The 26,947-nt window shown below is 47.0% G+C and overlaps 1 protein-coding gene across 1 annotated transcript in view; it reads right to left on the bottom strand.

Annotated features, from left to right (window-relative positions):
* Window positions 1–26,947, bottom strand: part of CDH17 (cadherin 17) — a 128,757-nt gene that overhangs the window by 56,776 nt on the left and 45,034 nt on the right. Inside the window, exons 6-8 of the mRNA XM_075353043.1 lie at window positions 17,693–17,880; window positions 5,815–5,946; window positions 1,569–1,725 (exon numbers count right to left, since the gene is read on the bottom strand). Of these exons, the coding sequence (XP_075209158.1) occupies window positions 1,569–1,725; window positions 5,815–5,946; window positions 17,693–17,880 (477 nt within the window). The remainder of the gene's footprint in view (window positions 1–1,568; window positions 1,726–5,814; window positions 5,947–17,692; window positions 17,881–26,947) is intronic.

Here is a 26,947-nt window from a genome sequence, read left to right as displayed (position 1 = left end):
TTTGCTCAACAACATTTAGACAAGTATGTGAAATGCTGAGAGAATATAGTCTGGTCAGATGAGGCTAAAATTCAACTCTTTGGATGACATAATACACAACATGTTTGGAGGATAAAAGGCATTGAATATCACCCCCAAAACATCACACCACCAGTAAAGTTTGGAGGTGGGAACATCGTGATTTGGGGCTGTTTATCGAAATACGTCACTGGCAAACTTCATATAATGAAAGAAAGAATGAATCGACAAATGTACTGAGACATTGTTCATAAACATTTGCTGCCATCTACTAGGATGATGATGATGATGATGATGGTGATGAAATGAGGGTGAACATTTCAGAAAAAGACAATGATCCCAAACACACAGACAAGGAAACTCTCAATTGGTTTCAGAATAAGAAAATAAAGCTGCTAGAATGGCCGAGCCAATCACCTGACCTGAATCCAGTAGAAAATTTATGGAAAGGAGCTGACAAGACCTTCAAGATTTGAAGAGTGTTAGGGGTACTTTGCACGCTGCAACATCGCAAGCCGATGCTGCGATGTCGAGCGCGATAGTCCCCGCCCCCGTCACAGCAGCGATATCTTGTGATTGCTGGCGTAGCGAACATTATCGCTACGCCAGCTTCACATGCACTCACCTGTCCTGCGACGTCGCTCTGGCCGGCGACCTGCCTCCTTCCTAAGGGGGCGGGTCGTGCGGCGTCACAGCGACGTCACACGGCAGGCGGCCAATAGCAGCGGAGGGGCGGAGATGAGCGGGACGTAAACATCCCGCCCACCTCTGTCCTTTTGCATTGCAGCCGGGATGCAGGTAGGAGATGTTCCTCGCTCCTGCGGCTTCATACACAGCGATGTGTGCTGCCACAGGAACGAGGAACAACATCGTACCTGTCGCTGCACCGGCATTATGGAAATGTCGGAGAATACACCGATGATACGATAACGACGCTTTTGTGTTCTTTAATCGTATCAAAAAAAATTTGCACACTACGATATCGACTGCGACGTCGGAAGTGCGTCACTTTCGATTTGACCCCACTGACATCGCACCTGCGATGTCGTAGTGTGCAAAGCCCACCTTAGTGTGGAAGAATGGATCCAAAATCACACCTGAGCAATGCATGCGACTAGTTTCTCCATACAGCAGGGATCTTGAAGCTGTAATCTCCAACAAAGGTTTTTGTATGAAATATTAAAGTTCAGTAAGCATGTTGAATACTTTCTCCTACGCATAATTTTAGGACGTCTATGCTTTACTTTCATTGCCTGTGTAGTTTGAATGGGTGGATACCAACATCTGGTGAGAAATTCATGTTAATAGCACCTTTAAAAATATATTTACTTACAAAATTGGTGAGAGATTCAATACTTATTTCACCCTCTATATTGCAGAAATTAAAGGGTCTGTCTGCAAATTCTGTTATAGCGCCCCCATAGTCAATGTGCTACTAATAATCTTAGTGTCTTCTTTTGTGCCAAAGAGTAAGGAGGCTTTCCCTGCACGCTCTCTAGCCATGTCCCTGTGTGTGTAGAATAATAGATGTACACGTGCTGCTTTTTTACCAATCACTTCATTTTCCTGAACTTCAAAAGTCGACATCGTCATTGCTGCTGGACATATTGGCGGGTTATCATTGATGTCCTCAACATCTACTCGAATTTCCAGGGGCTTCGCCACAGCAACACCGTTGAAATTTTTTGCCAATGCATAAAAGATATACTGAAAAATAATGAACATATAGTACGTGAGAGATTTAATATTAGACTGAGAAAAGATCGACGGGTAAGAAAACATCAATTTTTAATAAAATAAAATAAAAGGGGTAGATTGAGGGAAGAATTACAGGTGGTGGAAGTTCAAGGCAAAAAAGAATTGTGGAGCCTCATTGCATAGTTACATAGTTACATAGTTACATAGTTACTTAGGTTGAAAAAAGACCTAGGTCCATCTAGTTCCCCCTTCCTCCACCAGTTCTACATTTTGTCCCTAAGTCATTTATAACCAACAGTGTTGTGTAGTGAGGAAATCATCCAGCCCTTTATTAAAAGCTGTTATAGTATCTGCCATTACTACCTCTTGTGGTCGGCATTCCACAGTCTGACTGCTCTAACTGTAAAGAACCCTTTCTTATTTAGCTGTCGGAATCGCTTTTCTTCCACTCGCAGTGTATGCCCCCTGGTCCTTAGTATTGTTTTCGGAAGAAATAAGTCATGTGCCAGTCCTTTATATTGACCACACATGTATTTATACATATAAATGAGATCTCCTCTGAGACGTCTTTTTTCTAAGCTAAACATATCTAACTTTTTCATCCTGTCATCATATGTGAGGCCTTCATTCCTTGTAGTAGTCTAGTCGCCCGCCTTTGAACTGACTCTAACTTCTGAATGTCCTTTTTAAAATGTGGAGCCCAAAACTGGATCCCATATTCCAGATGTGGCCTTACAAGTGATTGCAAAACTGCAATTAAAGGGAATCTGTCAGTAGGATCAACCCTCCTAAGCTGTTCATATGGGCATGTAGGTCACGGGAAGCTGAATAAAATGACACCTTGATATCTATCATCTGATGTCTTATTCCAGAGAAATCCATGTTTTTCTTATATGTAAATGACTTCCAGGCTATGGTCTGGCAACTGATCTCCCTGAGAATTTGTCTTCAGAGCTTATTTTATATAGACGGAGGCGTTACCTGTGGGCTATGTGATGGCCGTTCTCTGCTCTCCCAATCTTCCTACAGAGCTGTGTGTGATTATAACTGACACATTTGCAGGTTCCTCTCTGCTTCAGCTTCTATCTCGCAGGCAGACACTGCTGCAATATTGTTATACTACAGCAGAGCTGTGAGAGCTGCAGCACATGTGTTTGTAAGAAGGCAAAGTTTAGTTCTGCTGTTCTGTGTAAGTCACATGTCTCATACCGGTAAATGCCTCCTTATATGTAATACGAGTATAATATCTGGTAGCAGATTCTCATGCAGGTCAGTGTCTGTCCCGTAGCCTGGAACAGTTCATGTACAAGAAAAATATGAATTTCTCTGGAATAAAGGCCCTGTCACAAACAGATAAATCTGTGGCAGATCTGTGGTTGCAGTGAAATTGTGGGCAATCAGTGCCAGGTTTGTGGCTGTGTACAAATGGAACAATATGTCCATCATTTCACTGCAACCACAGATCTGCCAAAGATTTATCTGTGTGTGTGGCAGGGCCTTTCGACATCAGATTGCAGATATCAAGGTACCATTTTATTCAGCTTCTTATGACCTCCATGCCCTTATATATCACTTAGGAGGGTTGTTCCTACTAACATATTCCTTGTAAACCCTTCCTGGTTGCCCATCACAGCTGCATATAAGTGAGGTGGCCATGCATATGTGTGGTCCACTCCATTGAAGTCTAAAAGAGTTATGCAGAAAGATGAGCAAATAACCTTCTTAGGCTGTTTTCACCCATCCAATTTTCATAGTCTGAAAGAGGTGTGTGTGGTTAAGGTTTTGTATGTTCACAAAATGGCAGAGGCCTATGGGTTTGTGCCCTATCTATCATCTACAGTGGTAAAAACAAGTATTGATACACTGTGGATTTTACAAGTTTTCCCAACTATAAGGAATGGAGAGGGCTGTAATTTTTTATCATAGGTACACTTCAACTGTGACAGACAGAATATCCCCCCCCCCCAAAAAAAAAATCCAGAAAAATCACATTGTATGATTTTTAAACAATTAATTTGCATTTTATTGCATGAAATAAGTATTTGATCACCTAACAACCAGCAAGAATTCTGGCTCTCACAGTCCTGTTATTTTTACTTTAATAAGCTCCTGCTCTGCACTCATTACCTGTATTAATTGCAGCTGTTGAACCCGTTACCTGTATAAAAGACACCTGTCCACACACTTAATGACACTCCAAACTGTCCACCATTGCCAAGACCAAAGAGCTGTCTAAGGACACCAGGGACAAAATTGTAAACCTACACAAGGCTGGGATGGGCTACAGGACAATAGGCAAGCAGCTTGGTTAGAAGGCAACAACTGTTGGTGCTATTAATAGAAAATAGAAGAAACACAAGATGACTGTCAATCTTACTTGCTCTGGGGCTCCATGCAAGATCTTGCCTCGTGGGGTAAGAGTGATTCTGAGAAAGGTCAGGAATCAGCCCAGAACTACACAAGATAACCTGGTCAATGACCTGAATAGAGCTGGGACCATAGTCTCAGGATTACCATTAGTAGAACACCACACTATCATGGATTAAAATCCCTCTGCTCAGTGACAGCCTCGAAACCTGAAAGATCTGGAGAAGATCTGTGTGGAGGAGTGGGAAAAATCCCTGATGCAGTGTGTGCAAACCTGGTCAAGAAATGTAGGAAACGTTCCTCTGTAACTGCAAACAAAGGTTTCTGTACCAAATATTAAGTTTTGTTTTTCTATTGTATCAAATACTTATTTCATGCAATAAAATGCAAATTAATTATTTAAAAATCATACAATGTGAGGTGTACTTACGATAAAAATTACAGCCCTCTCCATTCACTGTAGGTGGGAAAACTTGAAAAATTGGCAGTGTATCACATACTTATTATCCCCACTGTATCTATCTAAATGCAAAACCTATAGTGAAACAAGTAGTGATGGTCAATCCCCCCACTGGGCGGGATCGGGAGACTCGCCCGATCGTTTTGTAAAGATCAAGATTGGGATAGAGATAACACGAACTTGCGTCCGATCACCGATCTTGCACTTTACTGTTATGTGATGGGGCGGGAAGAGGTGGGGCTGTAAAATAAAGAATATAGTTAATAATAAACTTTGTCATTATACTTACAGGTCTTGCGACGCGTCCTGCAGAGTCTGTCTCCCGCCGCTTCTGCTTCCGGGTCCAATCATTGCTGTGCCCTTTCGGTAACCATCGCTGACTAAAAGGACCTTCCGTGACGTCATAGCCATGTAACTAGTCAGGTGTGAATGTCGTATTATCTCACTCTGCTGACAGGAGCGGTCGGCTGCATGTCTTTCAATGCAGCTGATGCGCTCGTGCCCGGAGAGTGTCAGTCCATGCAGGGTGATGCCGATGCGAGACTGCCCGAGTCATGTGCAAGTGTCAGCCTGCTTCTCACTCTTTCGACACTGTCTGTGCAGAGTGATGTAGAAGAGCTGACAATGCTCTCTCTGCTTATCGCTCTGTATAGACGCTGTCTGTGCAGTGTGATGAAGCAGAGCTAACAATGCTCTTCCTAAGGATTGTTTTTATAATAAAGATGGAGTCTCTAAATGTTTTTTTTGTTTTATTTCTAATAAAAAAAAATTCTGTGTTGTGTTTTTTTTACTGTTTACTAGAAATTCATGGTGGCCATATCTAATTTGGCGTTACATCATGAATTTCGGGCTTAGTACCATCTGAGAATACAAAACTGGTATTAACCACTTTATTACCCAGCTTGCCACCCGGCACCAGGACCGCTGGATGAGCCATGTAAAGCACCTGGAAATGGCACTAAGAAACAATGCGCCTTTTCCAGGGGCCGCTGTGGGTTGGCGAGAATCTCAGCCCCCACCTGCCTGGCTTTACCTGACTGGTGATCAAAATACGGCGGGAGCCCACGCATTTTTTTTTAATTATTTTTTTCAATAATTAAAAAAAATTAATGGGCTCCCCTGTATTTTAATTGCCAGCCAAGGTAAAGCCAGGCATATGGGGGTGGCAGCCCCAAGCCGTCTGCCTTATCTGCGCTGAGAATCAAAAATACGGCGGAGTGCTGCGTCATTTTTTATACGACTACAATATTGTAGCTTTGCTCCGATCTTACCTGATCTTGCTCCTCCCTGTCCAGCGGTTCCGTGACATTAATAGTTCCATTATTATCAATAGTAAATGGAAATCTTGGAAATTTTTCTCTTTGGTGCAGCTCATAAATGACATTTGCATCATTCCATGTGACCTAAATACAAAGAAAACTATTGTATTTACAGCATTAGGTATATATCTAAATCAATGAGAATTTCATTTGTTTTCCTGTTCACATTTTCTATTCACACTAAACACATAGGGCTGAATTGATCCAAGACAGGCGTCCTTCACAATAGACGAGCGGCGTGGACCTCTGTGTGCTCGTCACCAAAAATCCTACTCCAGTGCTTACTGGAGAAAGATCTGTAGCATCGCAAATGCCACTAATATTCATGAATTTGACAAGCGGCGGTAGCTCAGCCGTACCCACTTTATCGGCGCTTGAACGCCAATATTTGCACCAAGCATATGCGACTTTTGAAAGCTCTTTACGCCAAGATAATATGGAAATGCTTTGATGGATCAAGCCACAGAGTTTTGCCTGCATTCGGCTACTTTTGATAGATAATATAAGGAGCTGTGGTGTGCATCACCTGTCATCCAGCCAAATGTGTCCAGTTACTGCACTTGTTTTATTCCCGCTGCTCTTCTGAGTATTAATGTATCTGTCTGTTTCTTTAAATCAGCATATAGTGTCAGAGTTATGGAGCTCTTACATTTTTATGGTCTTTACAAGGGAGCGGTGTTCACTGGATCCTCTGGGGCGTATCTTTAGTGTCATGTGATGTTTGGCTCTGCACACACCTGCTGGCATGGTGTCGTCAAACACTGTCACACCGCAGAGTCTGACAAGCAACATAAGGTTTCTGGATTGTTCATTGTGAGCCAGGCGTCGGCTGGGTCAGGTTCACTGGTTTTCAGCAGACTTGTGAGCAGGACCTAAGAGCTCATGTGACTAATTGCCACATGCAGCTGTCTCTTCCCTATTTAAAGCATGGCTTTCTTCCAGTATGTGCTAATAATAACTTTAGTATAAGCTCCAGTGATCTCGGTCTTGGTGGTTATCCTGTTAATGGTGATCTGTGTTGCGATATTGAGTGGTGTGAGCGTTCCCCTTTGTGCATTACTTTCTTTCCTTTTCTTTATTCCCCAATACACATATTGTCTCTCCTTTGTCTTTGAGTGCAGTGTGTACAAGTTTCCATTCTCCCGTGTCCGTGTCGTTTTGTCCTTGTGTTTTCCAGCCCACCCCAAGGCTGTGGGAGAGGAGGAGTAAGATCAGCGCCTGGACAAGAGTTTGGGTCATGCTGGGGGCTCAGACCTTGTTACCAACAAGTGTTGTGAATGTCAGTTATGCTTTGGCTGCTGTGAGGCTCCCTCTTGTGGCCAGGAATGGTTTGGACAGAGACCAGATGTGTTGAGCAATGGGCGTTTCCATTGCTAACTCTCTGCTTATTTAAACCCTGGTCTGATAGCAGGCTATGCCGGATGTCAGTTGTTCTTTGTTCACCAGCCTGCTTCATCCTGCTCCAGACCACATCTACCTCAGATAAGTGCTTTGCTCTTTATTTGTTGCTTGGTGCTTTTTGCTCTTATCTGAGTTTGTCATTTGCTGTGGTTGTTTTCAGTTTATTTGCATGCAGGGATCTTCCCTCTCAGTTGCTTAGTTGGGAAGCTCCCTGCAGCTATGTTTGGAGTATTGCTCCTATAAGTCTATGTGTTTGTTGCTTCTTGAATTTGTAATGATTCCTGCTTTCTGTTCATTGGTATGACAAGAGCACCTGGTATAGGACGGAGTTCAGATCTAGTCATCTGAGGGCTTTTTGTACTATCAGGTTTTTGGAATTTTGTAGGGTTTTTCTCTGGCCACCATCAGTCCCTTTCCTATTCTGTCCTATTTAGTCAGTAGGGCCTCACCTTTTGCTAATCCTATCATCTTTCTGTGTATTGTGTTTTCCTATATCACCGCAGTTTTTGAATGTGGGGGGCTTGCTATTCTTTATCTATTTTCTGAGGCAGAGAGTTATTCATCTTTCCTTCCTTTAGGATAGCTAGTTCTCCGGCTGGGTTCGCGGTGCACAGGATGTTAGTTCACCCCTCGGCTACTTCTAGTGTTAATGGTTAGTAAGGGGATGGCGGCCAGATTAGTTGCCAATGCTCTTGTCACCTTTTACCAATGATTTATGGTGGTCTTCCATGGTTCTGGATCATAACAATCAAGCCTACGTCCGAGATAAGGGACAGCGCAGGGTCTCAAGTCTGATAGTCAGCCTTGAGGCCCCTGTCCTGTCATAGCATAATACCCCGTGACATTTAGGCTGCTCTGCATTATCACCCTGTGACCAATGCCCCCTTGGTAAGGACCATAAAAATTAGATTAGCAGTTAATAAAAAGTTATATATTTCTGGGAAAGCATAGCAGATTACAAACAAACAACATAATACTGAAAGAAGCATCGGATTAAAAGGAGGGCAAAAACTACTAACTTTTGACCTGTTGACAGGTCATCTTTAAATGAGATACTCCAAAGCATCGTTATCTCATTTCCTTTGTATTAGTGAGAGCCTATGTTTATATACAGTATGGTATATATTACTTTTATTCTTAATTATTACTACTATCGTTATTATGTTATATTACACGGATTGCAATAATCATATTTGAAAAAAATAATTATTTACATTTGATAACATAAGTACACACACCTTTCCTAATCTATTCTCACCACTAAGGTTTATTGTACACATGCTGTGCTGCAATACCAAATCAAGCACTTCTGAACACAAAAAAAATCCATATTTTTTTCATTGTATACAACCTCTTAGTTGAAGTAGTGTAAGGTACCAGCTGGACAGGTCGCGAATAGAAGGTATGTGTCACCAAATTTGGTAACCTCATTGATGTGGGACCTGGAAAAGTATGCTCCAGCACATATAGTGCTGAGAGGGTTTTTTTTATAATGGCCTCTGATTTTTGGGTCCAGGTTTTAGGTGTGGCCGGACGTGCAGGGTGCAAGGTAGAACTGACCTCTCCGATACCTCCAACCCAGGTCCTGGGAAAGACCTCTGGTGTTGTTCTATCTCTGCCAGAGACTAAAGGGGGCTTTACACGCAGCGACATCGCTAGTGAAAGCATCAGCCCCCGTCAGTTGTGCGTCATGGGCGAATCGCTGTCCGTGGCGCACAACATCGTTAGGACCCGTCACATGGACTTACCTGCCGAGCGACGTCGCAGTGTCCGGCGAACCGCCTCCTTTCTAAGGGGACGGTTCGTGCGGCGTCACAGCGGCGTCACTAAGCGGCCACCCAATAGAAGCGGAGTGGCGGAGATGAGCGGGCCGAACATCCCGCCCACCTCCTTTCTTCCGCATTGCCGGCGGCCGCAGGTAAGTTGTAGTTCGTCGTTCCCGAGGTGTCACACATAGCAATGTGTGCTGCCTTGGGAACGACGAACAACCTGCGTCCTCAACAATCAACGATTTTTTGAAAAGGAACGACATGTCAACGATGGACGATTAGGTGAGTATTTTGCATCGTTAACGCTCGCTCGTTGGTGTCACACGCAACGACGTCGCTAACGATGCCGGATGTGCGTCACGGAATCCGTGACCCCGGCGATATATCGTTAATACGTCGTTGCGTGTAACAGGGCCTTAAGTGTTGGACAATTATATCTGAACGGTGAGCACTACATGGACTGTTTATTTTTGTTTGTTGTTTTGTTGCCGCTGTTGCTGGATCTGCTGTATTAGGACTCTGTTGGTCTGTTGGGCCTGCTGCTTCAGGACCAGTTGCTTAATAAAATCCTCCATTGTGTCAAACCATGCTTGGACTGCTTCAGCTGCCTTTACCCAGGACATACAATTTCCACACAACGATCACCTGTGTTCTTTGGGAATTGCTGCCCGCATTCTCCACCAATTGTAGGGATTTCACTTCTTTGGCAGTCACCAGGTCCTCAAAGGCAAAAGTCTCTTAGTGCAACAGGAAATTTTATTAGATTTCTTAAACTTCCAGCACAAGGGAAAACAAACAGCCTTTACTTCGGCATAAAGGCAAGAAAACACCAAACAAAAAATAATCAGTCCATGTGATAACTAGAGCTCACCTGCCCAGATAATTGTCCAATACTTAATCTATGCCAGAGACAGCACAACACCAGAGGTCAGGGCCGGCTCCAGGTTTTCATGGTTCCCAGTAGAAAGAGTCTCATAGAGCCCATTCACACACAGACACGTACATGCAAAAATATATAGACATACAGGCTTACTTACATATACATATTTGAAGAACAAATACATATAAATATACATACATACAGTATATACACAGCTATATGCACTGACATTCATAGATATAGACCTCAGACATGCACACATTAGAGATATTTTTAATATGGGGACAGCCTACAACAAGCCTTACTTGTCTCACATCAAGCTTCTACAGGGCATGGAGGCCTGCATGATGGCTGTCACTTTAACAGACATGGCGCACACAATGCACACTGACACTGCTGTGCATTACATCACAGAGGAGTCTGGGGGCAAATACATTACAGGAGGGGCTGGGGCATAGACATCACATCAGGGGCTGGGGCAAATACATCCCTGGGGGCATAGACATCACAAGCTGGAGACACATTACTGGGGGCAAACACATTACTAGGGGGGCATACACATTACTGGGAAGGCAAAACCCATTACTAGGTGACATACATGTTACTGGGGGCATACACGTTACTGGGGGCATAGTCATTACCAGGAAACATACACATTATTGGGGAGCATACACATTACTGGGGTGACATACAGTACATATTAATGGGGGGAATACACATTACCAGGGAGGGCATATATGTTACTGGGGGGCATACACATTACTGGGGCAACACATTACTGGGGGGCATACATGTTACTGGGGTGACATACAGTACATATTAATGGGGGGAATATACATTACCAGGGAGGGCATATATGTTACTGGGGGGCATACACATTACTGGGGCAACACATTACTGGGGGGCATACACATTACTGGGGTGACATACAGTACATATTAATGGGGGGAATACACATTACCAGGGAGGGCACATATGTTACTGGGGGGCATACACATTACTGGGGCAACACATTACTGGGGAGCATACATGTTACTGGAGGGTATACACATTGCTGGGAGGGCATACAACTTACTGGGAGGGCATACATGTTACTGGGGAGACAAACACATTACTAGGTGGCATACACGTTACTGGGGGACATACACGTTGCTGGGAGGGCATACACGTTACTGGGAAGACAAACACATTACTGGGTGGCATACAGATTACTAGGGCACATACACATTACTGGGAGCATGCAGAATACTGGGGGGCATACACGTTACAGGGGGGATTAATGCTACTGGGGGGTCATGTACATTAATGGGGGCATACACATTACTGGAGAGGGCATCCATGTTATCGTGGGGCAAATAAATTACTGGGGGTAGACACATTACTGGGCAGCATACATGTTACTGAGGGGTCATACACATTAATGGGTGCATTATACCTTCCTACAATGCACATGCATGGAGTCAAAGGGCTGGCAGCCAGCAAAGTGTGGTTCGATTAAATCAGCCCGGGGGCTGCAGAAAAGATCCCAGGCCCTGAAGATTGTGAGTGGGCCCCCTTGGTTGTCTCGGCACTTGCCCAGTTGTGCCGGGTGCCGACACCTGCCCTGCCATAGGTCTTTCGATGACCTCCACTCACGGACAGCTTCTGAGGCAGCTCAGCTGCCTTTAATAGGAAAACCTGGGCTGGAAGTATTGGAGTGGTCAGTCCCACCCTGCACTTTTGCCTGCTCCTAAAACCTGGACCCAAAAATCCCAGCCCATTAAAAAAACCCTCTCAGCACTATACAGTATGTGTTGGAACCTAATTATTCGGGTCCTACATCATCAAGGCTACGCATCTCGATGACACATACCTCCCATCCAGGACCTTGACAGCTGGTATCTTACAGTATCTTTTTATAGCACCGAGGTTTTTTTTTAACCGATCCTCTCCTTAATGCTCCTCAAAAACCACATCAAAACACTCGAAAAACTCTTTCTATTGATTTCTATGGGAAATTCACTTTGCTGTTCATATGAGGAGGTTATTGGGCCTTTTTTCTGGAAGAGGTTTTGGAAACTGGTGGGAATAAAGTACGTTACTAATCCTCTTCAAATTAGTCACTTTCAAATCAAAGCTCAGCGGCTATGGTTAGGGGCACATGGCATCTTTAATCCGGCGGCAGAGCTATTAGTTTACAAAGTTGCTTCAGGAAACAGCCAGCATCTTTCGCCTTGATGTGGTTCCACCTGAAAAAGACGCTGTGCGCAAAGTTTTGCTCAGTATTCAGAGCAGGAACTCCAAGAGCCCAACTCATCTACTCATTTATGCTTCCCCCGCCATTTATTTTTAGTTGAATACTTCTTATTTAGTGACTTTTTCATTTGCGACAAATTCAATAAACGTTCTGTGCCTTTTTTAGGTTGTCTTTTTCCAGATGTTTCAGATAAAAACTCCTTGAAAACCTCTGTGCACATGGCCTCACACTTCTAGTTATTCTGCTAGGACGGCCTTCAAGTCAAGGATTCTCTTCATAGATAGAATTAGGAATTGGCCGAATTTCAAACATCATTATTTTCCTGGTAAATGTTCCTACTCATGATGTTTAGCAAACATCCCGGGAATGATGTGAACAATGAATTGGCTGAATATTTTGTCTTCAAAGTTGAATGGGTTAAAATAATGTTCTTTTCACAAAGCGTTATTAGAATCAGCGTTCAGCCGCCTTGGCTCTTGAAACGTCTGGTTATATTTTCCATTGCGTGGATTATTTTACAAACTCTATTTTGAAATATCCTAACACTACAGTCCTACTCTGTGTTAACGTTCCCTGTAACACGTATCTCCCGTACCTTCCCGATAATGTTCTCATTGCATTATTGAATTATTTGTTCTGAATTGTGCAATGTGGGTTTTTGGTTTTATTCGGTTGAGCAGAATAATTATATGATATATTATAAGAAATTGCCTCATAGGATATTTACGCAACAAAAAACAGTAGTGCACGGGATCCGCTAGATGCTTACACACTATAGTGTTTTTCCAAAAATAAAACACTGTCATACTTTTTTTGCATCGAAAACAGTGCTAAGGGGCACCTTGCACACTGCGACATCGCAGGTGCGATGTCGGTGGGGTCAAATTGAAAGTGACGCACATCCGGCATCGCATGCGACATAGCAGTGTGTAAAGCCTAGATGATACGATTAACGAGCGCAAAAGCGTCGTAATCGTATCATCGGTGCAGCGTCGGCGTAATTCATAATTATGCTGACGCGACGGTCCGATGTTGTTCCTCACTCCTGCGGCAGCACACATCGCTGTGTGTGAAGCCGCAGGAGCGAGGAACATCTCCTACCGGCATCACCGCGGCTTCCGTAGGATATGCGGAAGGAAGGAGGTGGGCAGGATGTTTACATCCTGCTCATCTCCGCCCCTCCGCTCCGATTGGCCGCCTGCCGTGTGACGTCGCAGTGACGCCGCACGACCCGCCCCCTTAACAAGGAGGCGGGTCGCCGGCCACAGGGACGTCGCACGGCAGGTGAGTGTGTGTGTGAAGCTGGCATAGCGATAATTTTCGCTACGCCAGCTATCACCACATATCGCTGCTGCGACGGGGGCGGGGACTATCGCACTCGGCATCGCAGCATCGGCCTGCGATGTCGCAGTGTGCAAAGTGCCCCTAAGGCTTATTTTCACATAAGTCTTATTGTTGGGGAGACAAGGTTGGGGGTACATTTACCCCCCCCTAGAAAAGTAGAATCCCCCTTTCCAGGAGAATCATACTTCCCAGACTCCGTAAATCTGTGTCACTCCCAGGTCCTCCTGTAATCGTCGGCGAGCGCTCCCAGCAGGTATGCTGCACAGCGGTCGTCACACACTCCCATACATCAGATGGCACATACATTCATACTCATACACACACATACACACATCAGATCTCACAAACATCAGGTCGCACACACAATCACACATCAGATAGCACATACACTCACTCACCACATCCGGCGATACCGATTGCTTCCTGCCAGCAGGGGAAGATGAGACGCAGTGCAGTGGAGCGCAAGGACCTGCGATGGAATGCATGGAGAACTCGGCGGTGGAAGGCATCAATGCGTTCCATTGCAGGTCCTCTATGCGTTCTACTGCACTACATTCCAGGTTCCCCTGCTAGCCAGAAGCAATCGGTATTGCCGGATGTGATGTGTGATTGTGTGTGTGATCTGATGTGTGTGTGTGTGATCTGATGTGTGCGTGTGTGTGTGTGATCTGATGTGTGTTTGATCTGATGTGTGTGTGATCTGGTGTGTGTGGGTGTGTAATCTGATGTGTGTATATGCGGTCCGATGTGTGTGTATGTGCGATCTGATGTGTGTGGATGTGCGATCTGATGTGGGTGGATGTGCTATCTGATGTGGGTGGCTGTGCTATCTGATGTGTGTGGATGTGTGCTCTGATGTGTGTGTGTATGTGCGATCTGATGTGTGTGGATGTGCGATCTGATGTGTGTGTATGTGCGATCTGATGTGTGTCGATGTGCGATCTGATGTGTGTGGATGTGCGATCTGATGTGTGTGGATGTGCGGTCTGATGTGTGTGGATGTGCGATCTGATGTGTGTGGATGTGCGATCTGATGTGTGTGGATGTGCGATCTGATGTGTGTGGATGTGCGGTCTGATGTGTGTGGATGTGCGATCTGATGTGTGTGGGTGTGCATTGTGAAAATACTTTTTCTAAAGATCTCATTATCAGTGGCGTAACTAGAGTTTGATGGGCCCCGGTGCAAAGTTCGGACCTGGGTTCCCCCCCCTCCATGTACACCGACACTTGGGGTACAGAATAATGACACTGACACTCGGGGTACGGGATAATGATGCAGACACTTGGCTCTTACCCTCAGCACCCAGCTTTCCTACGTTCTGATATCCATCTTGTCCTCGGCACCCAGCTTCCCCATGCTCTGCTATACAACTTTCCACCAGCACCCAGCTTTCCCATATCAGAGCATGGGAAAGCTGGGTGCTGAGAGATGTTTCGCAGAGCATGGGAAAGCTGGGTGCTCAGAGATGTTTCGCAGAGCATGGGAAAACTGGGTGCTGAGGGATAGAGCCCTTTTCCCTCAGCACAAAACGTTCCCATCCCCTGCTTGTATCTTTGTCCCCCTTGTATATAGTTCTCCAAATACAATAAAGGCCCCCACATAGCCTTCCATATAGTATAAAGGGTCCCACATAACCCTTCATTTGTTAGAATGCACCTCCATAGTCCTCCATGTATTCTAATGGATTTCCCATAGTTCTCCATGTATTATAATTCACCCCACAGTTCTCCATATATTATACAGCGCCCCATAGTCCTCTATATATTATAATTCACCCCATAGTCCTTCATGTATAAAGTAGCCCTCATAGCCTTCCAATTATTATAATGAATTTACCATAGCTCTACCATGTATTATAATTAACCCCATAGTTCTCCATATATTATAATTCACTCCATAGTTCTCCATATATTAGAATGCACCCCATAGTACCTCATATATTATACTGCACCACATAATCCTCCATGTTTTATAATGCACCCCCAAAATCCATGTATAAGGTAGTCTTCATAGTCCTCCATATATTATAATGTTGCCCCCATAGTCCTATATGTATTATAACGCAACCCCATAAAACCTTCATATTGTGTTATGCAGCCCCATACTCCTCCATGTATAATGCACCCATATAGTCCATGTATAAGGTGTCTGTCATGTTGTATAATGCAGCCCCATAGACCTCCATGTATAATGCTGCCAGCCCCTCATGCTCCATGTAGAAATGCAGCCAGCCCGCCATGCTCCATGTGTAATGTAGGCAGCCCCCCATGCTTTATGTATAATGCAGCCAGCCCCCCCATGCTCCATGTATAATGCAGGCTGCCCCATGCTCCATGTATAATGCAGCCAGCCCCCCCATGTTCCATGTATAATGCAGGCTGGCTCCATGCATAATGCAGCCAGCCCCTCATGCTCCATGTATAATGCAGCCTGCCCGCCATGCTCCATGTGTAATGTAGGCAGCCCCCCATGCTCCATGCATAATGCAGCCAGCCCCCACATGCTCCATGTATAATGCAGCCAGCCCCCCCATGCTCCATGTATAATGCAGCAAGCCCCCCCCATGTTCCATGTATAATGCAGGCTGGCTCCATGCATAATGCAGCCAGCCCCTCATGCTCCATGTATAATGCAGCCAGCTCGCCATGTTCCATGTGTAATGTAGGCAGCCCCCCATGCTCCATGTATAATGCAGCCAGCCCCCCCATGCTCCATGTATAATGCAGGCTTCCCCATGCTCCATGTATAATGCAGCCAGCTCCCCCATGCTCCATTTATAATGTAGGCAGCCCCATGCTCCATGTATAATGCAGGCAGCCCCCCCATGCTCCATGTATAATGCAGCCAGCCCCCCATGCTCCATGTATAATGCAGCCAGCCCCTCATGCTCCATGTATAATGCAGCCAGCCTCCCATGCTCCATGTATAATGCAGCCAGCCCCCCCATGCTCCATGTATAATGCAGGCTGCCCCAATGCTCCATGTATAATGCAGTCAGCCCCCCACGCTCCATGTATAATGTAGGCAGCCCCCATGCTCCATGTATAATGCAGGCAGCCCCCCATTCTCCATGTATAATGCAGCCAGCCCCCCATTCTCCATGTATAATGCAGGCAGTCCCCCATGCTCCATGTGTAATGCAGGCAGCACCCCATGCTCCATGTATAATGCAGCCAGCCAGCCCCATGCTCCATGTATAATGCAGCCAGCTAGCCCCATGCTCCATGTATAATGCAGCCAGCCCCCCATGCTCCATGTATAATGCAGCCAGCCAGCCTCATGCTCCATGTATAATGCAGGCAGCCCCCCATGCTGCATGTATAATGAAGCCAGCCCACCATGCTCAATGTATAATGCAGCCAGCGCCCCATGCTCCATGTATAATGCAGGCTGCCCCCATGCTCCATGTATAATACAGCCAGCCCGCCCCATGCTCCATGTATAATGCAGCCAGCCCCCACATGCTCCATGTATAATGCAGCCAGCCCCCCACGCTCAATGTATAATGCAGCCAGCCCCCCACGCTCCATGTATAATGCAGCCAGCCCCCCACACTCCATGTATAATGCAGCCAGCCCCCCACGCTCCATGTATAATGCAGCCAGCCCCCCCCATCGTATGTCCGTGTGTCTGGTACGTATAAAAATGGACATCATATGTACCAGAATCACTGATGTGTGAAGAGGGCAGCTCGGTGGCTCAGTGGTTAGCACTGAAGTCTTGCAGCGCTGGGGTCCTGGGTTCAAATCCCACCAAGGACAACATCTGCAAGGAGTTTGTATGTTCTCCCCGTGTTTGCGTGGGTTTCCTCTGGGTTCTCTGGTTTCCTCCCACACTCCAAAAAAAAAACCATACAGATAGGGACTTTAGATTGTGAGCCCCAATGGGGACAGTGTTCCTGATGTATGTAAAGCGCTGCGGAATATGCTAGCGCTATATAAAAATAAAGATTTGATTTTTTGATTTGAGGGGGCCTTACATAGCAAACACCTGCTGACAGATTCCCTTTAATATGTCACTACGTTGTATTCACTGGGGCATGACCCGTGCAGCAAGTTGTATAGGTAGTATCACTGTACATAAATGTGTAAATCCCTTATACAAGGGAAAGTTTAGAAACATTGTCCATTCATGTCATAGGGCAGGGTAGAAGTTTAACGCCATTTAATCATTACTCATACAACTTGACAAGTCCGTACCTTGGTAATATTGTAAGGGTGTATGTCAGTGGAGTTTTCTGTTATGGTAATTGGTTTTGGTGCTTTCCAAAGATTTTCCAAGATGGTAATAGACACCTTCGTATTATGACTAAAGGGTCTCTCTGCAAGGTCCGATACTTCCAACACAAGTTCATATGGCTTATCTCCAAACTTCAGAAATTGAGTTCCTACAATAAAAAAAACAACTAAAAAACTGCATCTAAAACTACAAATCTGCTCTAATAAACAAAACCAAAACACAGACTTACAAGTGCTTCTCAATAAATTAGAATATCATCAAAAAGTTAGTTTATTTCAGTAATTCAATACAAAAAGGGAAACGCATATATTATATAGAGTCATTACACACAGAGGGATCTATTCCTATATATTATAGAGTCATTACACACAGAGGGATCTATTCCTATATATTATAGAGTCATTACACACAGAGAGATCTATTCCTATATATTATATAGAGTCATTACACACAGAGGGATTTAATCCTATATATTATAGAGAGTCATTACACACAAAGGCATCTATTCCTATATATTATAAAGAGTCATTACACACAGAGGGATCTATTTCAAGTGTTTATTTCTGTTAATGTTGATGATTATGACTTACAGCCAATGAAAACACAAAAGTTATTATCTCAGAAAATTAGAATAATTACCAAAAACACCTGCAAAGGCTTCCTAAGCATTTAAAATAGTCCCTAAGGCCAGTTTCACACATCCTTCTTTTTGCCGGTTTGCCGCATCCTGCGTGCTCCCGTACAGTGAATACATTACAATGACAGCGCAACAAGCACCGGTCACATGCTGTCATGTGACCGGCGCATGTGACCCGGAAGTTACAGCGCTGTCATTGTACTGTATTCACTGTACGGGAGCGCGCCGGATGCGGCAAACCGGCAAAAAGAAGGATGTGTGAAACTGGCCTTAGTCTGGTTCAGTAGGCTACACAATCATGCAGGAGATTGCTGACTTGTCAGATGTCCAGAAGGCAGTCATTGACACACTCCACAAGGAGGGTAATCCACAAAAGGTCATTCCTAAAGAAGCTGGCTGTTCACAGAGTGCTGTATCCAAGCATATTAATGGAAAGTTGAGTGGAAGGGAAAAGTGTGGTAGAAAAAGGTGCACAAACAATGAGGATAACTGTGGCCTTGATAGGATTGTTAAGAAAAGGCCATTCAAAATTGTAGTGGTGCACCGCTATAGTTGTAATCAGAGTAATCAGTTAAGGATGTTTTGCCTCCTGTGAGCTGAACCACTAGCTATGCTTCTACCCGTAATAAGTGGAGTAAGGTTTATGGCACACTTGGAATTTTGAGTGCACAAGAAGGGATCAAACCCATCATTATATCTAAAGCCTGCTTTACACCATATGACCATATGATTAAGCATACGATATCATATGCGATCGTAACCGCCCCCATCGTATGTGCGGCACGTTCAATTTGTTAAACGTGTCGCACAAACGATTATTTCCCATCACACGTACTTACCTTCCATACGACCTCGATGTGGGCGGCGAACATCCACTTCCTGGATTGGGAGGGACGTTCGGCGTCACAGCGACGTCACGCGGCAGCCGGCCAATAGAAGCGGAGGGGCGGAGATGAGCGGGACGTAACTTCACGCCCACCTCCTTCCTAACGCATAGCCGACGGGAGCCGCGGGACACAGGTAAGATCTGTTCATCGTTCCCGGGGTGTCACACACTGCAATGTGTGCTACCTCGGGAACATTGAACAACCTCACGTTCAATTTTTAGGAATTGAACGATGTGCGTGCGATCAACGTTTTGACGTTCAATCGCAATCGCACGGAGGTTTTACACGCTACAATCTTACGATGCCGGATGTGCGTCACTTACGACGTGACCCCGCCAACACATCGTAAGATTTATTGTAGCGTGTAAAGCGGGCTTAAGAGAACTTATCACACCAAAATTGAATATAAGGACTTTATTATACAGGCAATCCAAAAAATGTAAAATGTAAAAAAATGTAATATTTTGACCCCTATTTTTGAGATCTATTGTGTCTGATAAAGACCCAAATATAGGGGTTGAAACTTTACATTTTACATTGCCTGTATAATGAAGTCTTTATATTCAATTTTGGGGTGTCAAGTTCTCTTGTATCTGCCCAGAATATATATTTTTTTATTTTCTGTATAATGTACAATAATGCATTTTTATTATTAAAGGGGGAAGAGTCTAGGAGACCATTACTTGAAATAGAAATATAACAATTATATAATGATCCATAATGATGATATGCTTTTGACATATCATGCAGCAAGGCTCAGATTTGTCCCCTATAAGCTGCTGCCAACACCAGTAAACTTTTATATACAGCATTCTAGAATACTGTATATAAGATTCCAGGTTGCACTGTATAATGTAAAAAACAGTTATACTCACCTGTGGGGTGATCCGGTCCAATAGGTGTTTTTGGTCTCGGTCTGGCGCCTTCTATCTTCTTGAGATCACCATCCTCCTTCCCTGCTCCGTGTGGATGACGTGTCCTACGTCATGCACACAGTGTCCTCCTTTGTGTTCCAGCGCACGCATGTTGCTCTCTATCCTACTGAGGGCAGATCAAAGTATTGTAGTGCACATGCTCAGGTGTTCTTTGACCTTTCCCCGTGCCGGCACATTACAATACATCTGCCCGCAGCAGTAGCGCAACAGAGGACTCTGTGGTGATGACGTAGGATGCGTCATCCACATGAAGCAGGGAAGGAGGATGACAATCGTAAGAAGATAGAAGGCTCCGGACCCAGAAAGCGATGCCCACCGGACCGCCTTGTAGTTGAGTATTATGAAGGCTATTTTTTATGTTATACAGATCAGCCTGGGCTCTTATATACAGTATTCTAGAATGTTGTATATAAGGGCTCACTGGTGGTGGCCGCAACTTACAGTCACCAAATCTGGTGACAGGTTCCCTTTAAAGGATTGAATGTTGACTTAAAGCACACCAATCACCAGGATTTTCCTATATAACCTAAAGCCATTGCTATACTGGCGCTATCATGCTGATTCTATGCATACCTTTAGTTGTCAGCTATCTTGTACCGTATATTTTTTGAAACAGTAGCAAGTAAAGTTTGTAAAATGAACAATTTTTTGATTGGCAGCAGCTGCAGCAGCTAATAGCTGGGGTGGGTTTTGATAGTGATTCCCGCCCCCACCTGTCCTCCTCTCCTTTTTAGTTATGCTAATTATATTGTAAAATCATTTTACTAAGTTACTAGAATGACCTGTGCTAATGTCATACCCATGTGACCAGAAGCAGTAGAGCATCAGCCAACATAGCTGATACCAGGAAGGAACATTACTTTTCTGTTGGCTGAGGCCCCGCCCCTTCTGGTCACATGGATATGACATTAGCACAGGTCCTTCTAGTCCCTTAGTAAAAACCTTCTATAACAGAATTAGCATAAATAACAGGGGGATCACGGACAGGCATTGGGGGTGGGAATCACTATGAAAACCCACCCCAACTATCAGCTGATCCTCACCTGTTGTCACTCAAAAAGCTGCTCACTTTACAAACTTTCCTTGCTTGTGTTTCAAAACCTATACATCCTATTTTACATCTAAAGGTATGTATAGATTAAGCAGGATAGTGCCAGTATAGCACTGACTTTACGTTATATAGGAAAGTCTTGGTAATTGGTGCGCTTTAAAGCGCAGTTACCTCCAATAGGTGGCACTAGAGAGAAACAGAGTTTTTCTTAGGAGTTTTTGGAATGGATTTTCTTCGAAAATTTTATATTAAGTGTCTAAAAATGCTTGAAAGACCCGTCCTATTCATTACAGTGTAATCCTCTCTGCCGTTCCTATAAGTATTTAAAAAAAAAAAACGCTTATAAGAACAGCAGAGGGGATTTTATAAAGCAGAGGGTGCTGAGTAGATTGCTATAGTGTGAGAAAGGGGCGTACATAGAAATCATGGGACCGAATAGCATGAGTTCTAATTGCCCACCAGCCCAAAATAAATAAATGAATACTGTGAGGTAAATCCGGAGATATGACGATAAATCATGATATTCAAGTATGTCAGGAAGCCCTCTCCTGGTGTCACCCCCCCTTTCCTTCACACAACTGGTTTAGCAACAAATCCCATGGCCATGTCCTGTGATATGGAGATGAGATGATGTGGGAACAATGGACACAGGAGGACTCCCTGCCGTCACCCTGTAGTAGGAGCTGCTAGCTAGTTAGCAAGGCTATGGAAATAGCCAGACAGAACGACTCCAGTAAAAAATGGTTCATATCTCGCAAGCCATATTTCCGATAAATATGGCAACCATAAAAATGGTGTCTCCGCATGTGGACGATGCCGGCACCCCCTTTTTATGGGAGCAGGACATTGGGAAATGCCCCAGGCGTGATATCAGCCAATGGGGAACTGGCAGACAGGTCATGAGTCCCCTCGTTCTGTAGCTAAATTCATAACTGTCACAATGAGAGCATTGGCGTCCGCCTACGACGCTCCCAGGCCAAGTTATGGCCATATTCCATGTTGGGATATTGTCCATAACTCAAGCCAGGGGTGGAGCAGTGCTCCCTGTGAGGTCACGAAGGTAGGAGGGGACCTGGATGTGCCCAGGTTGATAACCCTACTTCGGCCAATTTCCAGTGTTCTTTCGCTGGGGGCACGTGCAGGAAACATCTGCGGGAGTTCCTAGAAACCTGGTCTACAGCGCCCCCCTGTGGCCAGACGCACAAGGTAACTGATTGAATTGCATACCTGTTGTAAACCATGCTTTATCTGTAACTGTACTCTGACATATGTATATTCTGTAGATTCCCTATTGTATATATTGTAGTTTCTAGTGTGCTTTAGGCTGATTAAATTATATAATTAATCTTGGGCTGTTCTGTTATCTCGATCTTGAATCCCACGTCTGTGTGTTCGGCTAATAGTTACCGTAAAGCGGTTGGTGGCAGCGAGTTGTGCCAAGGATTATTGTGGGGAGGCCAGTGAGATTCGGGAAGATATTATATATTCCGCCCGCGGAGGTCGGGGGAATATATACCCTACTCTCAACGGGGACCCTTCAATAATCGGCATAAGTAGTATAGCGGCCTCCTTGCTTATTGTCGGGCAATTCCATAATTGGCCTGACTATAAGAGGGGCGCTAGAGAGCGCGTCACGTGCTCTGTCTGTCGGTCGGGAGGTATAAAGGAGGGGTGACCCCCACTTGTTACCCCCCGATTGTGACGTACTGGTAGCCAGCGCGGGGGATTTCTGAGTGACCCCCCCGGTGGTTTGTGACATATTGGTGGCATAGCGGTGGGATCGAGATAATAGTGTGTGTGAGTGTGAGACCCATACTCCCAGACACTAAAGACTGCCTGCAGCAGCTGTGGCTGCTGGGGTCTTCAGACTAGCTCAACACTAGAGTGTCAGAGTGCAGATACTGTAAGGTGTGTGGAGGCATCAGGTGTCAGTTCTGTGTCAGTGACCAAAAGTCTGCAAGAATGGCTGATGGCACCAGGAGCAGAGCTATGCAACTGGCCAATGCTAAGGCAGGAGCCGAAGAGAGGGAGGACGGTGCTGTGGACAGCAATGAGGAGGTTGCCCACGAGTCCTCCAGGAGCTCGACGCCAGAAAACCGTTCTGCCGAGGACATTGCGCAACCTGGCACTGCTGGACAAGATGAGGAGGAGCTCACCCAAGGTTCCTCAACGAGCCAGATGCCAGCCCTCCGCTCTGAAAGGGACAGTGAATCGCCTAGCTCTGCAGCGTGCCGCAGATCACCACGTGCCATTCCACCGAGCCTGGGAGGCTCGGATAGCCTTCTTCAAATGGCTATGGCCCTTCTCCAGGCTGGAGACCAGAAGGGCTACAAGGAACTCCTGGCAGAGCGCAGGGCAGAGCGGCAGGCAGCGCGTGACGCTGAGGCTGCGGAGCGGCACGCAGAGCGTGAGGCTGCGGAGCGAGAGCGGCAGGCAGCGCGTGAAGAGCGAGAGCGAGAGCGACAGGCAGACCGTGACTACCAGCTGCAGCTAGCTCAGCTCCGGCCCTCATCAGCCACACGTGACCTTCGAGACACCAAACTTCCAAAGGTCCGTGTTGAGGACTTCCCAGTGCTGGAGAAGGATGGAGACTTGGACTCTTTCTTGACTGCTTTTGAACGGACTTGCTTGCAGCACCATCTGAACAAGGACCAGTGGGCCAAATACCTGACCCCCCGTTTAAGGGGTAAGGCCCTGGATATCCTTGGGGACTTGCCTGCTGAGGCAGATCAGGGCTACGACACCATCAAGCGGGCCCTGATCCAACAGTACAACCTCACCCCAGAGTCCTACCGCAAGAAGTTCCGGAGCCTACAGAAGGGACCAAAGGACTCCTGGGCTGACCACAGGCGGGCACTTGCCCGAGCTGCCGACCACTGGACCCAAGGCCTGCAGCTTTCCACCGGACCAGAGATCCTGGACTTGGTCATCACGGAGCAACTCTTGTGGAACTGCCCTGAGGATCTCCGCCAGTTCATCCGAGACCAGAAGCCAAAGGGGTCCACGGCTACAGCTGCCCTTGCCGATGACTACACCAACAACCGGGCCCCTGAGGCCAGGAGAGCGGCCACCAGCAGCACCTGGAGAGGGGGTAAGATGAATTCGGCGACTGCCCCACCTGCCCCTAGACTGCAGGGGGTGTCCCCCTCAACTCCCCTCTCCAGGCCCGTGGCGGAACCAAGACGGTGCCACCAGTGCAACCTACCTGGACACTTCAAGGCCATGTGCCCTCAGCGTCCCAAGGCCCCGGCTCCGTCCCCGTCCCAAGGGCCGCCCAAGGTGTATTGTGTGGGTGGGGGTGGTGGTAGGTCCCTGGACAGCTTCCAACCTGTCACCGTCGGCCGGTCTGTGACCATAGGACTGCGAGACAGCGCCTCGGAGGTGACTCTGGTGCGGCCTGAGATGGTGTCCCCCCAAGACTTGATCCCTGGAAAAACCCTCGCTGTCTCCGGGATTGGAGGCACTGACCCGGCGCTGCCTGTTGCTGACAGTTATGTGGACTGGGGCGCAGGGCGGGGGGTGAGAGAGGTGGGGGTAACTGATCGGATCCCTGCAAACGTGCTACTTGGGACAGATTTGGGGCAGATAACCTCCCAGTTTGGGCCCCAACCAAGGGCTGAACCTTCAGCCAGTACGGACATGACTCCTGACAATGTTAATGTGTTATCTATGAATGATGTGAGAGAGGGGGGAGTGAACTCTGATATTTCTGCTTGCACAGACACCATAGACACACACACAGCTGCAGCTGTGACAGGGGAGGGGGTCAGAGAAAGGTGTGACAATGCCTCTACAAGTAACCAGCCTGTGAGCTGGGATCTGTTGCCCTCTGCAGGGATAAGCAGAGAGCAGGGTGCTGCAGGGGGAGGACCAGTGTGTGGGGTGGGGGCTACCACAGCAAATGTGGGGTCCCCAGAGATTTCACAGCGGGGTTCTGTTGCTGCAGGAGGGGAACAGGCAGGTGAGATTGGGGCCGGTCCAGGAGCGGAAGTGCTCCCAGGTAAGATCTCGGTGCATGGTTCCCCCACAACCGGGGTGTCAGGAAGCCAGGTCGGTCTGCCTGAACCGGCGACTTGGTCAGGAACGGAGGAGGAGCAGGCACGACCCACGGTCGCAGCGGCTGTGGCCGCTGTCACCCGCAGTGGGAGTGCTGGAAGCCAAGGGGCCTCCCGGAGGTCCGATAGCTCTTCCCCTTCTGACCAAGTGGCAGCCGAGTCAGGTGGAGGCCAGGACACAGGTCCCGGGGTACTGACCGAAGATGTGACAGTCTCGTCGATTCTGGCCACATCTAGTCAGGGGTTTCAGGCAGCGTTAGAAGCTGACGACAGCCTGAAAGCTCTTAAGGAGCAGGCGGCCCAGCCTCCCTCGGACTCGGACCCGGAACGAGTGGTCTGGGACCAAGGACGGCTGTACCGGGCCACGGTCCAGCAGGGTTCACCGGAGGCGTGGCCCAGGGACCGACAGTTGGTGGTACCCTATCCGTTCCGGACGGAGTTGTTGCGGATCGCACATGAGATTCCGATGGCCGGACACCTAGGGATCGCTAAGACCAAGGCCAGGTTAAACCAGCATTTCTACTGGCCAAAAATGGGGGCCGATGTGGCTGCCTACTGCCGTTCGTGTGAAACCTGTCAGAGAGTGGGGAAGGCGGGGCCACGCCCCAAAGCCCCACTGGTATCTCTGCCAATCATCGATGAGCCTTTCAGGAGGGTGGCTGTGGATCTGGTCGGCCCGCTGGCCATCCCCAGCAGCTCCGGGAAACGCTTCATACTGACGGTAGTGGACTATGCCACCCGGTACCCAGAAGCAGTGGCCTTGTCGTCCATTCGGGCTGACAAGGTGGCCACCGCATTGCTGGAGATTTTCTCCCGAGTGGGTTTTCCCCAGGAAATGCTCACTGACCGGGGGACCCAATTCATGTCCCAGCTGATGGAGGCCCTCTGTAAGCAGGTCCAGGTGCGACATCTGGTGGCCAGCCCGTACCATCCACAGACTAATGGCCTGTGCGAGCGGTTTAATGGCACCTTAAAGCAGATGCTTAAGATGTTGGTCGACTCCCATGGGCGTGACTGGGAGCGGTATCTCCCACACCTGTTATTTGCTTACCGGGAGGTTCCACAGGCCTCAACAGGATTCTCACCGTTTGAGCTCCTGTACGGGCGACGTGTGCGGGGCCCCCTGGCTCTGGTGAAAGAGGCTTGGGAAGGGGATTTGGCCACCCCTGGAGTGTCGGTTATCGAGTATGTCATGCGCTTCCGGGACAAAATGCAGGCCTTGACGCAACTGGTACACGACAATATGGCTCAAGCCCAGGCCGATCAGAAGCGTTGGTACGACCAGAACGCTTGTGAGAGGACCTACCAAGTGGGTCAAAAGGTGTGGGTACTGGTCCCCGTACCACAGGACAAGCTTCAGGCAGCCTGGGAAGGCCCATACCTCGTGTACCAGCAGCTCAACCCTGTAACGTACCTGGTCACCCTGGACCCTGCCCGTGGAAGGCGGAAGCCCTTCCATGTGAACATGATGAAGGCACATCATGAGCGGGAGGCATGTGCGCTCCCCGTGTGCAACCTGCCCGAGGAGGGAGAAGCGGAAACCCTCTTGGATATGCTAGCCCAGGTTAGGGCAGGCGGATCCATTGAGGATGTGGAGGTTGGCCACCAGCTCTTGGAGGACCAACGGTCCCAGCTGTGGGCCACCCTACA

This window comes from Anomaloglossus baeobatrachus, chromosome 6 (assembly GCF_048569485.1).
Source record: "Anomaloglossus baeobatrachus isolate aAnoBae1 chromosome 6, aAnoBae1.hap1, whole genome shotgun sequence".
Taxonomy (NCBI): domain Eukaryota; kingdom Metazoa; phylum Chordata; class Amphibia; order Anura; family Aromobatidae; genus Anomaloglossus; species Anomaloglossus baeobatrachus.
Note: the sequence above shows the minus strand (reverse complement) of the source record. Positions and strands in the feature narration are given on the sequence as shown.